Raw genomic sequence first — 16,588 nt, forward strand, 5'->3', positions numbered from 1 at the left:
GACTGTTCTGATATTGCATCTTAAGCATTTGTACACTTCAGCAGAGGCATAAGCACATGAAAGCAGGGGAGAATTTAGAAATGGATCTTCTGTTTTATGCAGACAGTGGCAGGACAAACTTTTCTGTCTCTGTCCAAGAGAATAAAAAGTGACACACATATCACTTAAAAATGGCAGCGTTTATAAATCGGTGGAATAACATTTCAAGTCTCTCCAAATATTATCCTACTGACTTGAAAGCCACCAAAAGAGTGCAAAGGGAGTTCTTCTCAGAGAAATAGCTGAACCAGAGTTTGTCAGCAAATTCTACTCTATTAATTTAGGTCTTAATCAGACCTATGGATTTATCTAAAAAAGGTAAAGCTAAAGGTACCCCTGCCCGTACGGGCCAGTCTTGACAGACTCTAGGGTTGTGCGCTCATCTCACTCTATAGGCCGGGAGCCAGCGCTGTCTGCAGACACTTCCAGGTCACGTGGCCAGCGTGACAAGCTGCATCTGGCGAGCCAGCGCAGCACACGGAACGCCGTTTACCTTCCCGCTGGTAAGCGGTCCCTATTTATCTACTTGCACCCGAGGGTGCTTTCGAACTGCTAGGTTGGCAGGCGCTGGGACCGAGCAACAGGAGCGCACCCTGCCGCGGGGATTCGAACCGCCGACCTTTCGATCGGCAAGTCCTAGGCCTGAGGCTTTAACCCACAGCGCCACCTGCGTCCCCTACGCCACTCGCAAATCTTCCACCTAGCAAATCTGGGAAGAATATGTAGTCACCAATTACTGCTGCTGTGAATGGTTATGGTTCTTGTACACATTTAAACTTTATATACAGATGTCACAGATCCTCTGGACCTCTAATATATCATAGCCCCTACTACAAAATATTTGGGTTTTCCTGCACCAATGTGTGTGACTATGCATCTAAAATAGTGAGCTCTAATCCATGAAAGCTTATGCCACAGTAATTTTGCTAATCTTTACAGTGTCGCAGGACTCTGCTGTTTTTCTTATAGTCATCTTCAGTAGGCAGCCTTGAGGATACTTCAGATTCTTTTTTTACCTTGGTGTTAATGGACTCAGAGCAGCTGGTCCACCCAGAAGACTCCGCCCAGTTTTTGGTTTGTTTTGAGCCTGTTTAGTTAAGAAGGCAGTTCCCGATCCAAGAGGTACAGCATCTGGTGAAATTACAGCCGAATCAATATAAGAGATGGAGGAATCTGTGTTGGAGGAATATTTAGAGTTGGAGGACTCCAGGTTGAGTCTATTTAATTCCTGAAATGGAAAAAAAAAAAAATAAGAAAAAGCAGCACACTTTTTTTTTTTTTTTTTTGGCAATGATCACTCTCAGTGTAAGCAATGATGGTAAAATGTGGCTGATAAAAACTTACAAGCGTGTCTTGCGGCGTTTCCGTAAGAACTGTCTCTGGCTGCCTGTGGGTTATGCTGTGATTAGACACCACTGTTGTGCATGTGTTAGGCAAGCAGCTGCTGAAGTTCTGTATAGATGTTAACTTGAATGTTTGGTCAGGGTCTGGCTTTTCACCTGTGTGAATGAAGAGAAAGGGATTTGGGGTAAGGGAAAAGGCTTCTTTTCAATGTGACACAAATGAAGAGATTAAAATGTTATGTGTTGCCCCCCCCCCCAAACAGCAGCACAATATGGAACTGCTGTCTGAACTTATTGCTACGTGGTGCTGTTAACATCCATAGTTTAAAATGTGTTTTTAAAAAAGATACCCATCAAGTATAACAATTAGAGCATGGCATACATCTTCACAAACACATCCTTAAATGCTTTTCACATTATTACTGAAGACCTAACTGCTGGTGTTACTATTTCCACCAGGGGGAAGCTATTTTACTATGCATCGCTAACAATACATGAAGTGCCAAGATCCATCTAGTCCTGCGTTAATCTTTCTCCAACAGTGATCAGCCAGATGCCTGCAGGTAGAGATCTAGTCTAGGGTACATTGCACTAAACCAAGGGTTGGAAATCTATTTTGGGCCTTGAACAGATTCTGAATTTTTAGAAAGTGCTTTGGGCAACCCTGCCCTCAGTTGTTTCTCTCCCTCCAGTTTACTCTCCAACACAGACAGATGGAGTGCACATATACTCACATTTTGCTTTTCTACCATATCTGAGTAAAAGTCAGGATCCAGCAGAATTGAATAGGCCTTATTTTGCAAGCCATCAGATTAGAATTTACACTGGTAGACTGTGTGGTAAAAATCACCGCTACACTACTTGCCAGCACCACAAAGGCATTAATTGAAGGCAGGGATCTTCATGACTTTTTACAAAGTGTAAGACCATACAAAATTTCCCGTGTTTGCCTCCAAGTTACCATTCCATTCACAGATAATATTTTTCCTATCCTTCCCAAACAGGTCTCATTAACTAATGCCTCCAGGAAGATCGCAAGTGGACAAGGTAGGAATGGCAATCACCTGTTGTTGGTTCCCAGTATTATGTGCAATGAAATGGATTTTCTCCAAATGCAGAAGTTTCATTTTGCTACTATGACTAATAAGCATTGACAAGTCTAGCCTCCAAGCAATATCCTAGCAGGACTTGTGCAGTTTGGAAGCATCATGATCTACTTAGTTTTGTTAAATGTACAGTCCAACACCAATGTGCACCTTTCATCTTGGGCCCTTTTATATAAATTATACATATTCCATAAAAATGAAATAACCTACCTAAACAGGGCTGACATGACTTTAAAAGTTTTCATCTTGCATTTTTAACACTAATCTGTCCAGACGAGAAGATGTCTAAGTTTCCCTACATGTCCTTCTTTGCATTTGAAGCAGAAGCAGAAGATATGCATACATCTGCTTTTGTTTGTAAATGGCACAGATGGAAAAGATGTACAGGACTTCAACCCATGGAATTTCCAGAGGGCCAGTATAGTTTGCATCCAGCCCAGTCACTCCACAACATTACATTTTCATGTTAACGTCTTCCAGGTTTCCCCCATACTCCTTTACACAACAGCAGCACACTTCAACTGTTTTAAGAAGACCAAGATTACCATGCATCACAGGAACTCAAAGAGCAGGCTCCAGCAACTGCCCTCTTCCACAACCCTATTAGTATTGGCATGGGCATCTTACACACCATGAACACAAATGACTGGCAATCCATAGCAAAATGTTCCTAAATTAGGGCCGGCATACGTCCAGATCTTCCCGGACATTACTGGGATTTTGAAGGTGGAATTGACCTCTGGGGGGAAATGCTGAAAAATCGCGGGTTTTTTGTAAAAATATTTTAAAATGGGGGGGGGGGGGTGTTTCCCTAAAAAAAACTGAACAACTTTTTGGGTGTCCTGGTTTTTACTTCTTGAAATATGGCAACCCTATCCTAAGTAGGCATAAACCTGAATGTTTGAATCAGAAACTTGCAGGAGGCACACACAATCAAAGAACAGCTCTGATGCAAGCAGGCTCAAGACAACTGTGAGACAACTCTTCCTGGCAGAAGCAAAGATTGAGAGGGCATCAAGTAAGAAAATCCATGATATCACAACAGCTCAGTGAGAGAAATTTGCTGATGATAGGCATGCATGCCCCTAGTACAAAAAACCAACGGAGGGGCCAAACAGCTGCATGGTACCAGCTTAGCCCTGGTACTGCCAATGAGGCTGTTATGCCCTGCTTGTGGCCCTGCCCCTTTTGCACCTGTCACAATGAAACTACCGCTGCAAGTCACTTCATGGTGAGATTGGCTTCAGGCAATGGGAAACAACTCAGGGGGGTTGAAGAGCTCTTAAAAGATCAGCTGAAAACCTGGAACACATTTCTGTTTTGTTTTAAAGAGTCATATGCTGATAAAGTGGTGACATGGGGAAAGTCAAGTTTATGGGAAAAAGAAGATGAGATAGCATGAATTCTCAGGCTCCAGAGAAACCAGATACTTTGTCACTTTTGCAGAACAGGAAACCAACTGTGTGCTACCAAAACAGATTCCACAGTCTGGTTGGCAGGCACAGCAGCTGCACAGTTTCACTTCGTATGTTATATTTCATTTTAGTGTTTGCGAGGATCTGGTTCTATTTTACTTATCTAGCCGCCAGTCCCTTAAGATGGGATACAATGAAACACCAAGTTAAAAAAATATTCAGATTGTACAACTGGCTTCACCGCTGGAAATAAACCAGAAAGAACCCTGAAAGGCATGGATTAGACACTGGGAGTTGAAATATACATACTCCATGCTTGTGTGGAATACATTAACAAAAACAATGAAGTCATTTCTGCGGAGAGAGGAGGAAAAGCAACCAGAAGTATCCAGTCCCATTCTTGCTCAATCCCAGGTTCAAAGGTAATCGCCAAGGAAAAAGTTTTTGTAAAAGTGTTTTCCACATCATACGCTGCTGCCATAAGAGAATCCAATTGTTCAGTAGACCTGGATGAAATCAGTGAGAGGTCTCCTTATACCTTCCCTCCAACCCAAACCATGAATTCCAAAGGATGGTAAAGAACCCATCTATTTCCAGGGAAGGAGTTAAGCAAAACCTACCTATTTCACATAGTGATTCAAAAGGGGACCAGAGAAAAGGATTTAAACTAAGGCTCTTTTGGTAACATTCAGATCCTTTGGCAAGCCGATCTGTCTTGCTGTTAAGAGAGAAAGAGGGAAGGGGAAACAATGAGGAGAGATTCTGAAGGAAAACGAGAACAACAAGCTATTTCTACAGCTTGCATAAATAACCACAGACATATCTCCTGCAATCAGCTACCATTATTTTGTTAGGTGGCATGGAAATGGGGGCATTTGTATTTTTCCAAATTGAGCAACATGAGCATCTCCCATACACAATATGAAAACTCTACATTTCTACATGGCTTCAGTAAAAACAACAGGAAAACCGGTTGTTGTTGTTGTAGAATGGTACTGCTTAAACTGCTTCACATCCATTCTGGAAGAGAATTTCTTACCTCAAAATGAGCAGGAAGCCCAAGGGAAGACATCTTTATCAATCCTTGTACTTTAGCACCAGGGACCAGCAAGGGTCCAGAAATATTCTATCCAGTGATGAGTACATGGTAGCTACTCTCTGAACTTGCACTGGACTCTGGGGGCATTTAGAAGCTTTCCAAATACCTCCAAACCAGATTGCAAGATCACAGACTACACCTTTCCCTAGGCTCTGCAAGAGGACAGTAGCACGCTCTGACCTCCTGGTTGGCTCTCAACGCAGCCGCCAAATAGCAAGCCTTCTTACTGCTTGCAAATGCCTCTGAAGCTCAGAGGGATGTCAAGGATGAGATTTTGTCCCTTCTCAAAGTTGGGGGAAGGGAATGTTCAAAAGCAATAATAAATCTTGACTAGCTATTTGTGAGCCCAAAACATATTGAAATGCAGGACAATTTTTATGCTGCTTTTTGCTAGGGAAATTTGTATGTCTCCAAACTGAGGGCTAAGAACTGCGCACCTACAAGCAGCAGTGCAAAAATGTTTTGGGGAAAGGAGGAATCTAGGGGAGATAGCATGTCCCTAAAAAAAGAAAAGTCATACCAGTATACATGCCCCAGGAGCGAAAGCATGAAGCATGCAGAGTCACCAAACTCTGTCACAATGTCATCGTGGCTTTTCTGTTTGTTGAACACACCACCAGACAAGATCTGTTCTCCTTCTGCAAGTCTGTTTAAAGATAATAAGGTAATAAAAATTACAGAAGCATTGATGGTGTAGCCCAAACCAGTTCACAGCTCTGCCACAGACAAGGTGGGTGCTCTCAGATACACAACTCCCTCACATGGTTTTGTGAGTATAAACACTTCAGATTATTTAAACATTCCACTCCACCTCCAACAATCTATCTTGCTTATCTAGCTCTAACATGATCTAGAAACAGAAGCCATTCTAGGGAGTGAATCTCTACATGTTGGACCCACAAAAATGTGCACCCTATCAGTGGCACTGCTGCTAATAATGCATAGGGTAATCAGGATGTCTGTGTGGAAGCAAGCATCCCTGCTTTCAGGGACAAAATCAGCAATATGAATGGATCACTTATGGCATATCTGCCAAAACCAATTGGTTATGGATAAAGTTGCCTTCTTTTTTTTGAAAAACTAAACAAAAACATAGTTAATATTAACTTGATTTTGTCTGGTTTGGATGACAGAACAACCTGCAGTTAATTCAAAATTCCGGGTATAGGGCAATATATAAATTCAATAAAGAAATAAACAAAAAACACAAAAAACTGGATGTGAAACCATCTTAAATCCGACATGTGACCACGCCAGGAAAAAAAGGGGGGGAGCACGCAAGCGCAAGGCCTGTGGCTGCTCTCTCCCATTATGCTAAACCATGATGGTTTAGCTAGGCATCCAAACCAGACCAATTTCTTTTGCACTGCTATGGGCAATGTAATGGTAGAGGTAAACATAAGATCTTTGTCTCTGGCTCTTGCATGCTGTTTTCCTACTGGCCTCTCCTTTCTTCAACTTCATTGATATTTCCCATGCCTCCTCCTGTCCCCTGCTCTCTTCCTATCCTGCTCCCTTCGCTCAAAACACCCTGTCTCTAGATTCTCTGTTCTTTAAATTCCCTACCACCTGGCTCTCCTGCCATTTGGCTCCCCATACTTCAGTAACCAAACACTTTCTTCATTAAATTTTCTAAAGATGAATATGTTAGCCACACAGTTTTGACAAACCATAGGGTTTGTCAAAACTGTGTGGCTAACATATTCATCTTTAGAAAATCCATGATATCACAACAGCTCAGTGAGAGAAATTTGCTGATGACAGACATCAAACATTTATCAGTTTCATAGGACTGTTAGTGCCCCCAGATGCTTAACACTTACAGCTCATCTAATTTAGCATTTTAAAAGTCCTAGCTGGACACTTGTATAAAATTTCATTCTTGATCTAGGAAGAAATTTCTATATTTTTTCACCATTTCCTTTACAAGACCTTCAGCATGTTTAGTGATTTCTAGCACATTGGCCACATCTGAAAGTGAAAATGAATTTCATTATGCTATTATCCCAAGATCTGATGGGACAATAAATGGCATCGGACTCTCTTAAAAAACATTAACTACAACTTCCACCAGCACCAACAAACCAATAAGGCAACTTACTTGCTGAGGTCAACACAGCACTTGGCAAGCAAATATTTACACTGTGGGGTGGTACAACTGTGTCCTTTAAGAAGCCTGTATGCCTTGTATGCTTTTCCTGAGCGATAGTAACAGGTTGCCAATAGGAACAGGGCATCTTCTGAGTGCACTGAAGAAACGGGTGGGGTGGAGAACATTAAGATCCATCATTTAAACCTCTGAGTGCAAACAGTTTATCTAAATATCTATTCCTGGCCATAAAAATATGATTTCCAATGTCAAAGAAAATGGAAGGATTAGTAACATCAATTATAATCTTTTACTAGCTAGTTAGTGCATAGAATCTCTGTGCATCCGCATTTTATGAGGGACAATTCAATTTTTAAAAAAATGCATATTTCATTTTTTTATTTAACCATTTAAGCATATTGTAGGACATACATACCACTAGCCAACTTTTTGTTGACACTCTGCACCTAACCATACCTGCTTATTTACAATACAGTCATACCTCGGGTTAAATATGCTTCAGGTTGAGCGTTTTCAGGTTACGCTCTGCAGAGACCCAGAAGTAAGGGAATGCATTTACTTCCGGGTTTCACTGCTTGCGCACGCGCAGATGCTCGAAATGATGTCACGCGCATGTGCTGAAGCGGCGAATCACGACCCGCGCGGGTTGCGTTCGCTTCAGGATGTGAACGGGGCTCCAGAACGGATCCCATTCGCATCCAGAGGTACCACTGTACAGTCGTACCTTGGAAGTCGAACGGAATCCGTGCCAGAAGTCTGTTTGACTTTCAAAATGTTCAGAAACCCAAGCACGAATTCTGATTGGCTGCAGCCAATCGGAAGCCATGGCAGCCCCATTGGACGTTCTGGTTCCAAAGAACATTTGCAAACCAGAACACTACTTCCAGGTTTGTGGCGTTCGGGAGACAAAATGTCTGAGTACCAAGGCGTTTAGGATCCAAGGTACGACTGTACTGACATCCACCTATAGCCTAATGAACAATGCAGAAATTGAAGCTCTTCAAAATACACAGATAAATTCACAAAAAGTGCAGACCAGTAACCACAGCGGATGCATACCTTCTGCATACAATCTCTCTGCCAGGAACACGGCATCCCGGTAAGCATAGTGGTTAAGTGCCTGCCATATAGCGGCCTGTATGAAAAGGGGGGGGGGGGAGGGAGAGAGAAAGGAAGATCAGCACGATAAACCAATACTAAATGCACAGAAAAGCAAAACAAAAAAATAAACACTTTTCTATCTATCTAATCTCTTCCTTTGAGGATTATCTCTTTCTTTGGGGATTATTGTCCTTCCTGTTCCCAAATATTCATTATTGCACAATATATTATTCTACAACCCTGAACAGCATTTTATATGGGAATATTTCTACTCCTCTGTCAGTGTCGACTAGAAGGGCCTACACTTCATTTCAGAAGTGTGTCCAATCAATTACCCTCAACAAACCTATTTCCACCATTATAACACATTACAAAAATCAAGAACACCACATACATTCATTAACTACGTATAAAGTGCTAGTTGGAACATTCAAACTTTGTCAGGGATTGAAAGACCACATAGGACACACAGCAGGTAGGCAGGTGTTTCAGCCACATATATTCACATTACCCCCTTAGCCATTATGGTTACTTGATTTTCTTCTCCTTTTAAAGAAAGTGTGATAAAAGACTACTTTGGGGGTATTTTGCAAGAACGACCAGATTTTGTAATCATACATAAACTAAAAATTCTAAATTCACTGGCATAAAACATGAAGCTGTGCCTCCTACACTAGAGTATCACAAGAAACTGCAAGTGTGGCTACAGCTGGAAGACAACAAATGTTAACATTTTCTCTAAATACCCAAGAAAAAATTAAAATAACTCAGAAAAGGCCTTCGCATACCAATTCCAAGAAGGGTTCTAGAAGTACAGTTATGAGCTACCAATAGTACTGTCCAAGTACCATATTTTTCGCCCCATAGGACACACCTGGTTTTTTTGGGGGGGGAATAAAGATTTTTTTTATTCCCCCCCCCCCAGCACTCTTCTTCCCGCCGCCAGCCTTCAGACCAGGTCCGGGGACAGCGGGATGGCGCGCTGCGCCTCCCTGCTGTCCCCGGAGCTTGTGGGGCCGGCAGCGGGGAGAAGCTCGCGTCTCCCCGCCGTCAGCCTCCAAACCACATTGGGAGACAGCGGGATGGCGGCGTTCCACCTCCCCGCTGTCCCCCAAGCTTGTGGGGCTGGCATTGGGGCTCTGCTGAAGCCTGGAGAGCGATAGGGTTCGGTGCGCACTGACCCCTCTCGCTCTCCAGGCTTCAGCGAAAGCCTGCATTCGCCCCATAGGACGCACACACATTTCCCCTTCATTTTTGGAGGGGAAAAAGTGCGTCCTATAGGGCGAAAAATACGGTACTGGATGGTCAAAAGTAACATGAAAAGAAAGCCAAACATTTCAAGAATAATGCAGCTGAAATCACAAGAAAACTTAAAGGTTATTTTAGCGTGTGCAGCTGAAATGAAACACAAAGATGATTTGGCTGACATGCTCTCCTCCTGTCCTTGAGGCAAATGTTAACAAAAAAGAAAATGGGGGTGGGATGAAAAGGAAGAGGAGGGGAGCACAAAAAAATAAGATCACAGTATGTTTTATGATCCAGGGATAAAGATCATATCAGATCAACTCAGATCTTTAGGCAAAAAATAGGGCACAAATGTGTTAAGATATTTGTACCCCACATTCCCACTTTTAAAATGGAGGCACTCAAAGTAGTATACATGACAAATCAATAAAAGCAATAAATTTATTGTATTATACAAGAAATACTAACAAGTATATAAGAATACTTTTTAAACCAGCAATTCAAGAAATAAAGCTAACAGTAAAAAAACAGCCAAGACTAGAACAAGGAGAATTTTACGTGCATAAATTAAAAGTTTGCCCGAAAAGAAACTCAGTGATGGGACACTGGCAGAGCTACAGCAAATGTACCTGCCAGGGCATGGAGTTTCACATTCTGAATAAATAGCCTTCCCTCATATCCTCACTAATAATACTCTCAGAAGGTAAAGGGATGTGCAAGAAGGCCTCACAAGATGATCTGAAAGGATGGGCACATCAGTAACGGTGGAGGACATCCTTTAGATATTGCAAAGGCAGCAACCATTTTAGGCATGTCCGATAAATGCACAATTGCACCAAACCCAGAAGTGCCCTGAAAAGTTACAAAAACGTCACCAAAAGGGGCGGAATGGGGTGGCCTTCCATGGCCCCGCAAATGTGTGCAGGGGTCCAGAACATAATCCCTGCGCAACCCGGTCGCTGCCTAAGTCCTCAAGAGCTTTAAAGGTCCTGCCTAGCACCATGAATTGCACCACAAAATAGACTAGTAGTTAGTGCTGTAGATATAACAGTGTGACATGTTCCTGAATTCTGGCACCAGTCAGAAGTCCTAAAGCAACTTTTCCACTAGCTTGTTTCCAAACAGTCTTCAAGGGCAGTTCCGAGTACAGTAATTCAGTGTAAGACATGATGTGACTATGAACAGGTCCACTCTGGTGCAGTTGGCAGACCAGCTGAAGCTGAGCAATTGTGTTCCTCACCACAGACACCTCCTAGGCATCCTAAAGCAAGGCTCAGCTTTGTAGCAGTGCAAATCTGATTTGTTAAGGAGCATGCAAGTTCTTTGAGAACTAGGGATGTAAGGAGGAAGCAATTTCTGTCCCATCCTGTGCTCACCACAAACAGCACTGATTCTATTCCACTACAGTTCAACTTGCATTAAAGCCTATATTATTGATCTGCTGCGGCCAAAACTAACATACTTAATTATGTACTTAGGTTCAATGCATTTCAATGGAAGGAAAACATCAATAAACAATGTAGGAAACAATTATTTATTTATAGAACATTTGCAGACTTGCATGATTTCCATCCTTCACCCCAGATGAGCATGCAAATTGACGCAATTTCTACTCCCATTTTGAGTTTCCAACATAATTTTTTGATGTCCCTATCCAGAGCACACTGACACTCACTGGTTCAGTTGGAAAACTAATCAAGAGCACTTCTGACTTGTCTAGATTGTGTTTCAACTTGTTTGTCCACATGCAACCCATCACTGACGTCAGACCTGCCCGGCCCTGTAGGTAAGATCATACAGAGTTGTGCATCATTCACATATTACTAATGATAACCAACACCAAACACAAATAATTTCTGAGAAGTTTCACGCTGATACTAAATAACAAATGGGACATGATGGAATACTGTGGGACACCATAGGCCCCAAACCAAGTCACTGAACAGATGCCTCCACTTCACTATCTTCTGTAATCTGCCCTCTGGGAAGGACCAGACCCACTGTAATATGTACCCCTATAACCCACCCCAGCAAAGTGACCCTGGTCAATGGCATCAAAAGACAATCATCCAGCAGACCCAAAACAGATGCACTGCCCTTGTCTAGTTAAGAAACACAAGAAGCTGTCTTATAATTGGTTCATCTAGCTCAGTTTCGTCTACACTAACTGGCAGGGGCTGTCCAGGATTTCTGACAGGGCTGTTTCCCAGGCCTACCTGAAGAAGCGATGAGCTGAACCTGGCACTGTGCAGATGTACTATCACTGTGCTACAATCATCCATCAAAGCTATCAAACCCATTTACGTTCCAAAACCAGGATGGAACCCACAACGAAATGGATCAAGATAATTAGTCTCCTTCAGCAAATCTTCGAGGTAGGCCACCAAAACATGCTCAAACATCTTACTAAAGAATGGAAAGGGGACAATGCCCTGTAATTGGTCAACACAATGAAATCTAGAGTGGGCTTCTTTAGCAGAAAATGTACTACACTTTCTAAGCTATATGACGTAGCTTCCTTCCCGCCTCCTGCTCACTAACTCAGCCAATGCTCCTTGGATGCCAAGATGTGCAAAGGTCATGTGATCAACTGAACACTCCCAAGAATCCTGTACACATTCCATAACGAAATAACAAACAGTTGCCAGAAATACAACAAGTGGATCTATCAATGAGTTCAAATTTGACTCGACAATCATTGCATTGCCATTGGCTCCTCAGAAAAACAAAAAGTCAACCTGGCTGTTCGATATGAGAAAGGACACTCAGAAACAACTGTGTCAATGGAAAAGCATTTCCCCATTCCAGAGGTCAACCAGAGTCTCAGCAAGGCTGTCCATCAAAATCCTCTTGTAAAGAACAGATTGGCAAAGGCTGACTCTCATACCTTTCAAGCAACTGCCTATGCCCTGCAGTATGACAGCCACAGTGGTATGCACACTTTAAGTTAGACTGAATGCTTACTTGGGCGCATTGCTAAATACATGCTTGGCAGCTGCCCACAATTCTCAGTGGAGACCTGAAAAAATATGAGCACAAGCATCTTTGGCATAACCTTTTCCTTTGGCATAACTTTTGGAGGTCAGAGTGAAAGAAGTGAGAGAAGAGGACATTTCTAAGATTTTCCATCTTAACAGGAATGCATGGTTTTACCTTGCTCAGCTCTACATAATAAATAATCAGAGAGTCATTTTACGTCAGCTTTGAAGGTGCTTTCACCTTGCCATTCAGAAAAGATGGCACTGAATTATAAATAATTAAATGAGGAACAGTACAGAGTAAATAAGGAGACAGTGCAACAAAATAGAGAAAATGCATTACATGGAATATGTGCACATGGTATCAAATGATTCCATGGAGTTAGAATATTTGTGGGGCTGGAGGGAAGAAAACCCTATAGGATTAAAAGAACATGAGAGAAGAGAACAAGAGGTCAGCACTGTTGTAATAAAGAAGGGGAAGGCAGAGTACAGTCATACCTCATGTTACGTCCGCTTTATGTTACGTTCTTTCAGGTTACGTCCCATGGCGACCCGGAAGTACCGGAAAGGGTTACTTCTGGGTTTCGCCACTCGCGCATGCACAGACGTGCAAAATGACGGCACGCGTATAAGTAGCAAATCGCAACCCGCGCGTGCACAGACACGCCACTGCGGGTTGCGTTCTTTTCATGTTGTAAATGGGCCTCCAGAACGGATCCCGTTCGCAACCAGAGGTACCACTGTACACTGAAGATTTTTAAAATCCCAGCTGCCTAGTCAGCTAGGCTTCTAACGTTTGGATGACCCGCCCTAATGCCTGCAGATAGGTCCGACTGCATCCAGATATGCCACCTGAAGATCTCATCAAGGCTTCTGGACTCATGAAATACTGTTCCGATCTGGCCTGCAGTTTTCTTCCTGCAATGAAGGAGCTGAAAACATGTGGATGTCTTTAGATAATTGGAGAAGGTTATGCTCCATATAGGCAGGACCTCCTCAACACAGCAACAGCTCTTCCAGGTAGTGTTTTCGGGAGGGAGCAATCAGTGTCTGTGTGTTAACATTCTGATTGTCAAAGATGACAGGGTAGGGGAGAACAGGAGGAGATCTAAGCATGGAATACAAGTGTGTATGGGAAGAGAATTCATGGGAAAATTGAAATGAATAAATAGTTATATGAAGCGGAAGGAACGAAAATCTGGGAAGAGCACCTCTTTTGTGTGCAAAAGGTCCCAGGTTCAATCCCCTGCATTTCCAGGCAGGACTGGGAAATACCTTGGCCTAAAATCCTGGAGAGCTGCTGCCAACAGGCAACACTGTATAACCCAATGGTCTGACTTGGTAGGAGGCAGCTTCCAGATCCCCAATGCTCAGCTCCCTGGAAGGAAGACCACTGGGCGTCCCATGTAAACACAAGATATTCGTATGACTTATTGCAGTATATGTTCTAATGAGAGAAAGGGAGACTCATTGAACAGGGGCCCTTACTGGGAAGATGAAGTGGTGGGGGGGGGGGGAGAAGAGAGACTGAAGAGGGCCTGAGAAGAGGGGATCTCTCTTAGGAAGGAGCAGTCAGCTAAGAATGCTGGGGGGGGGGGCGCGCGGAATCAGTGGTAATTCTTGGGGTAGGTGGGAATGCAGAGAGGGTGGCTGGTGGGAGATTAAGGATCTGGAAGGAAATGGGGTTTATCTAAAAACAACACCACATGGCACCTTCCAGGGAAAGGGGGGGGAGAATGACAAAATTCGGGGGTGAGACGCGTGAACAAGTGTGTGTGCGCGACACCCACAACCGGGGGGGGGGGGGGATAACGTTAAGGAGAGTGAAATTTTAAAAGGAGAAACCCCTCCCCCCGCTCCCAGCAGGAAGGGGTTTTTTGTTTGCTTGTTTGCTTTGCTTGATTTTTTTTGGTTTTGCAAAGGGAGCCCTTGCCCTGTCAGGGCAGAAAGGAGAGCGGGCAGGAACCCAACTGCTCCCCTTCCGTCCCCTCCCACCCGGCCTGCCTTCCTTCCCCCGCTCCCCCATATACAGGCCCATCGCCACCGGGGTCCTTACCTGGACGGGTTCTTGCAGCACAGTCATCCTGCCCCGGCTCCCCCCTCAGGGACAGGCCCCGGATGAGGGAGGTGGGGAGAGGGCGCCCCCTCTCTCCTCTCCTCTCCCCCTCCTCCTCCTTCCTCCTGACAGACTCCGCCTCAGTGGGTGACGCGGCGGCGGCGGCGGCCCGGACCCCGTCTCATTTAAACTGGCAGCGACCGTTAACCGGGCCGTGGAGGAGGGAAGCGAAAGGAAGGGAAGGCCCCGGCCCGTCAGGAGCCGAGTCTTCCCGAGCGGCAGGCGGAAACACCCGACGGCGTGGACCTCTTCCTCTCTTTCTCGAGCGGCGACGGAGAACGGCCCGAGCGGACCCGAAGGCCTGGAGCTCTCTCCGCTTCTTCCCGAGCGGCGACGGAAAGGAGCCGAACACACCAGTCTGATGCTCCGCCTCCTTCCCGAGCGGGTGACGGAAGGGGCTCCCGGACGTGCCCGAAGAGCAAACTTCCTTTTCCACGGCTCTTGACGGAAAGAGCCGAAAGAAAGCGAAAGCACGCGCGGCGTCGAATTGGCCGGCTCGGCGGAAATCATCCAAAACTTCACCCCGCTTCCTCTCGGCTGTTGACGGAAAGAGCCGAAGCGGCCCGAAACAGTCCTTGATTTGAGGCGAGAGGGGTGACCTCCATCGTGAAACTTATTCTCAAGTATTATCAGCTCAGAATTTGGGAAGAATATACTGTGGGGGAAGTTCATACTCGGAATAGACGAGAAGCTGGCTGCTGGCTGAGATTTGTGTACTCACTGATTTTGTTTTTAAGGGAATTATTTCCTTTGACCTCTTAAAGAAATATTTCCCCAGATTTCCTTAAAAGTAAACAAAACAAAAAACAAAAACCCAACACTGATGAAAGTATGGGGAATGTCTGCTGAAGCCTCTTAATCTTTTAATTTTTTTTTAAAATTAAAATAAAATTTATTTTTGCAGGAATAACTTTATAAAGGACTGAACTGCAAACAGATCAAGCCAGAGTACGCTACGTATGTAGGTGCACAGTGTTTCAAAAGGTGTGAAATCAGAGGACAAAATTGCAGCTTATTCTTGGAGCAAACAGATGGGCAGCAATTCTTCCATCTGGGCTAGTGGGCTTGATCCCTGTCTGTTTCAGTTGCCCTATACAGTGGTACCTCGGGTTAAGTACTTAATTTGTTCCGGAGGTCCGTTCTTAACCTGAAACTGTTCTCAACCTGAAGCACCACTTTAGCTAATGGGGCCTCCCACTGCCGCTGCGCTGTCGGAGCCCGATTTCTGTTCTTATCCTGAAGCAAAGTTCTTAACCTGAAGCACTATTTCTGGCTTAGTGGGGTGTGTAACCTGAAGTGTATGTAATCTGAAGCATATGTAACCCGAGATACCACTGTATATGTACATGGGTCCCTTGTATCTAGTAATAGATATAAGGTTGGTAGGTGTGTGGTTTTTTGTTTTTTTTAAGCTATCTTGATCGGTACGTAACATCAGGAAAAGTACATATTAATAAATAGTTTCCCTCCAGAATGGTCTTATTGCGGGTGTATTCTGAAACGTGTTCTTTACATAATAATAGTGCATTCGTGCTGGGTATATTAGTTGTTCTGTGTTGCTTCCCCAATGAAAAGTTATGGGATTTCTCTCTCTCACACACACACACACACACACACATACACAATTACAGTGGTACCTCGGGTTACCTACACTTCTGGTTACAGACTCCGCTAACCCAGAAATAGTATCTCGGGTTAAGAACTTTGCTTCAGGATGAGAACAGAAATCATGCCCTGGCGGCGTGGCAGCAGCAGGAGGCCCCATTAGCTAAAGTGGTGCTTCAGGTTAAGTACGGACCTCTGGAACGAATTAAGTACTTAACCCGAGGTACCACTGTAAATTGCAGGAAACGAAGCAGTATGACTGACTGCCCCAACACTTTTGCAGTGCAAATAGTGTTGAAAGTGCAGTCACATATGGCTGCCCTGACAGCATCATAAAAGGGATATCCAGAAGGCCCCTTAATCTGTGTTGGCAAAGAGTGCTGAACAAGAAGATTTGTACAGTCAGCATACTCTCCCTATTTCTATCT

General features: G+C 44.0%; 1 protein-coding gene across 7 annotated transcripts in view; it reads right to left on the bottom strand.

Moving 5' to 3' along the window:
- The window catches only part of CDC27 (cell division cycle 27), a 28,352-nt gene extending 13,463 nt beyond the window's left edge, over nt 1–14,889 (bottom strand). For 2 of the 7 annotated variants that reach the window (XM_077917268.1, XM_077917267.1), the window contains exons 1-7: nt 14,496–14,889; nt 8,172–8,247; nt 7,104–7,251; nt 5,523–5,648; nt 4,524–4,621; nt 1,384–1,538; nt 1,056–1,267 (exon numbers count right to left, since the gene is read on the bottom strand). In XM_077917268.1, coding sequence (XP_077773394.1) covers nt 1,056–1,267; nt 1,384–1,538; nt 4,524–4,621; nt 5,523–5,648; nt 7,104–7,251; nt 8,172–8,247; nt 14,496–14,522 — 842 coding nt within the window. In that variant the 5' untranslated portion in view covers nt 14,523–14,889. Of the gene's footprint in view, nt 1–1,055; nt 1,268–1,383; nt 1,539–4,523; nt 4,622–5,522; nt 5,649–6,825; nt 6,956–7,103; nt 7,252–8,171; nt 8,248–14,495 lie in introns of those variants that run through there. The other 5 variants (XM_028701909.2, XM_028701908.2, XM_077917271.1 and 2 more) reach the window with 3 other exon arrangements.
- Nucleotides 14,890–16,588: the final 1,699 nt, after the last annotated feature.

This window comes from Podarcis muralis, chromosome 13 (genome assembly GCF_964188315.1).
Source record: "Podarcis muralis chromosome 13, rPodMur119.hap1.1, whole genome shotgun sequence".
In the NCBI taxonomy this organism is placed as follows: domain Eukaryota; kingdom Metazoa; phylum Chordata; class Lepidosauria; order Squamata; family Lacertidae; genus Podarcis; species Podarcis muralis.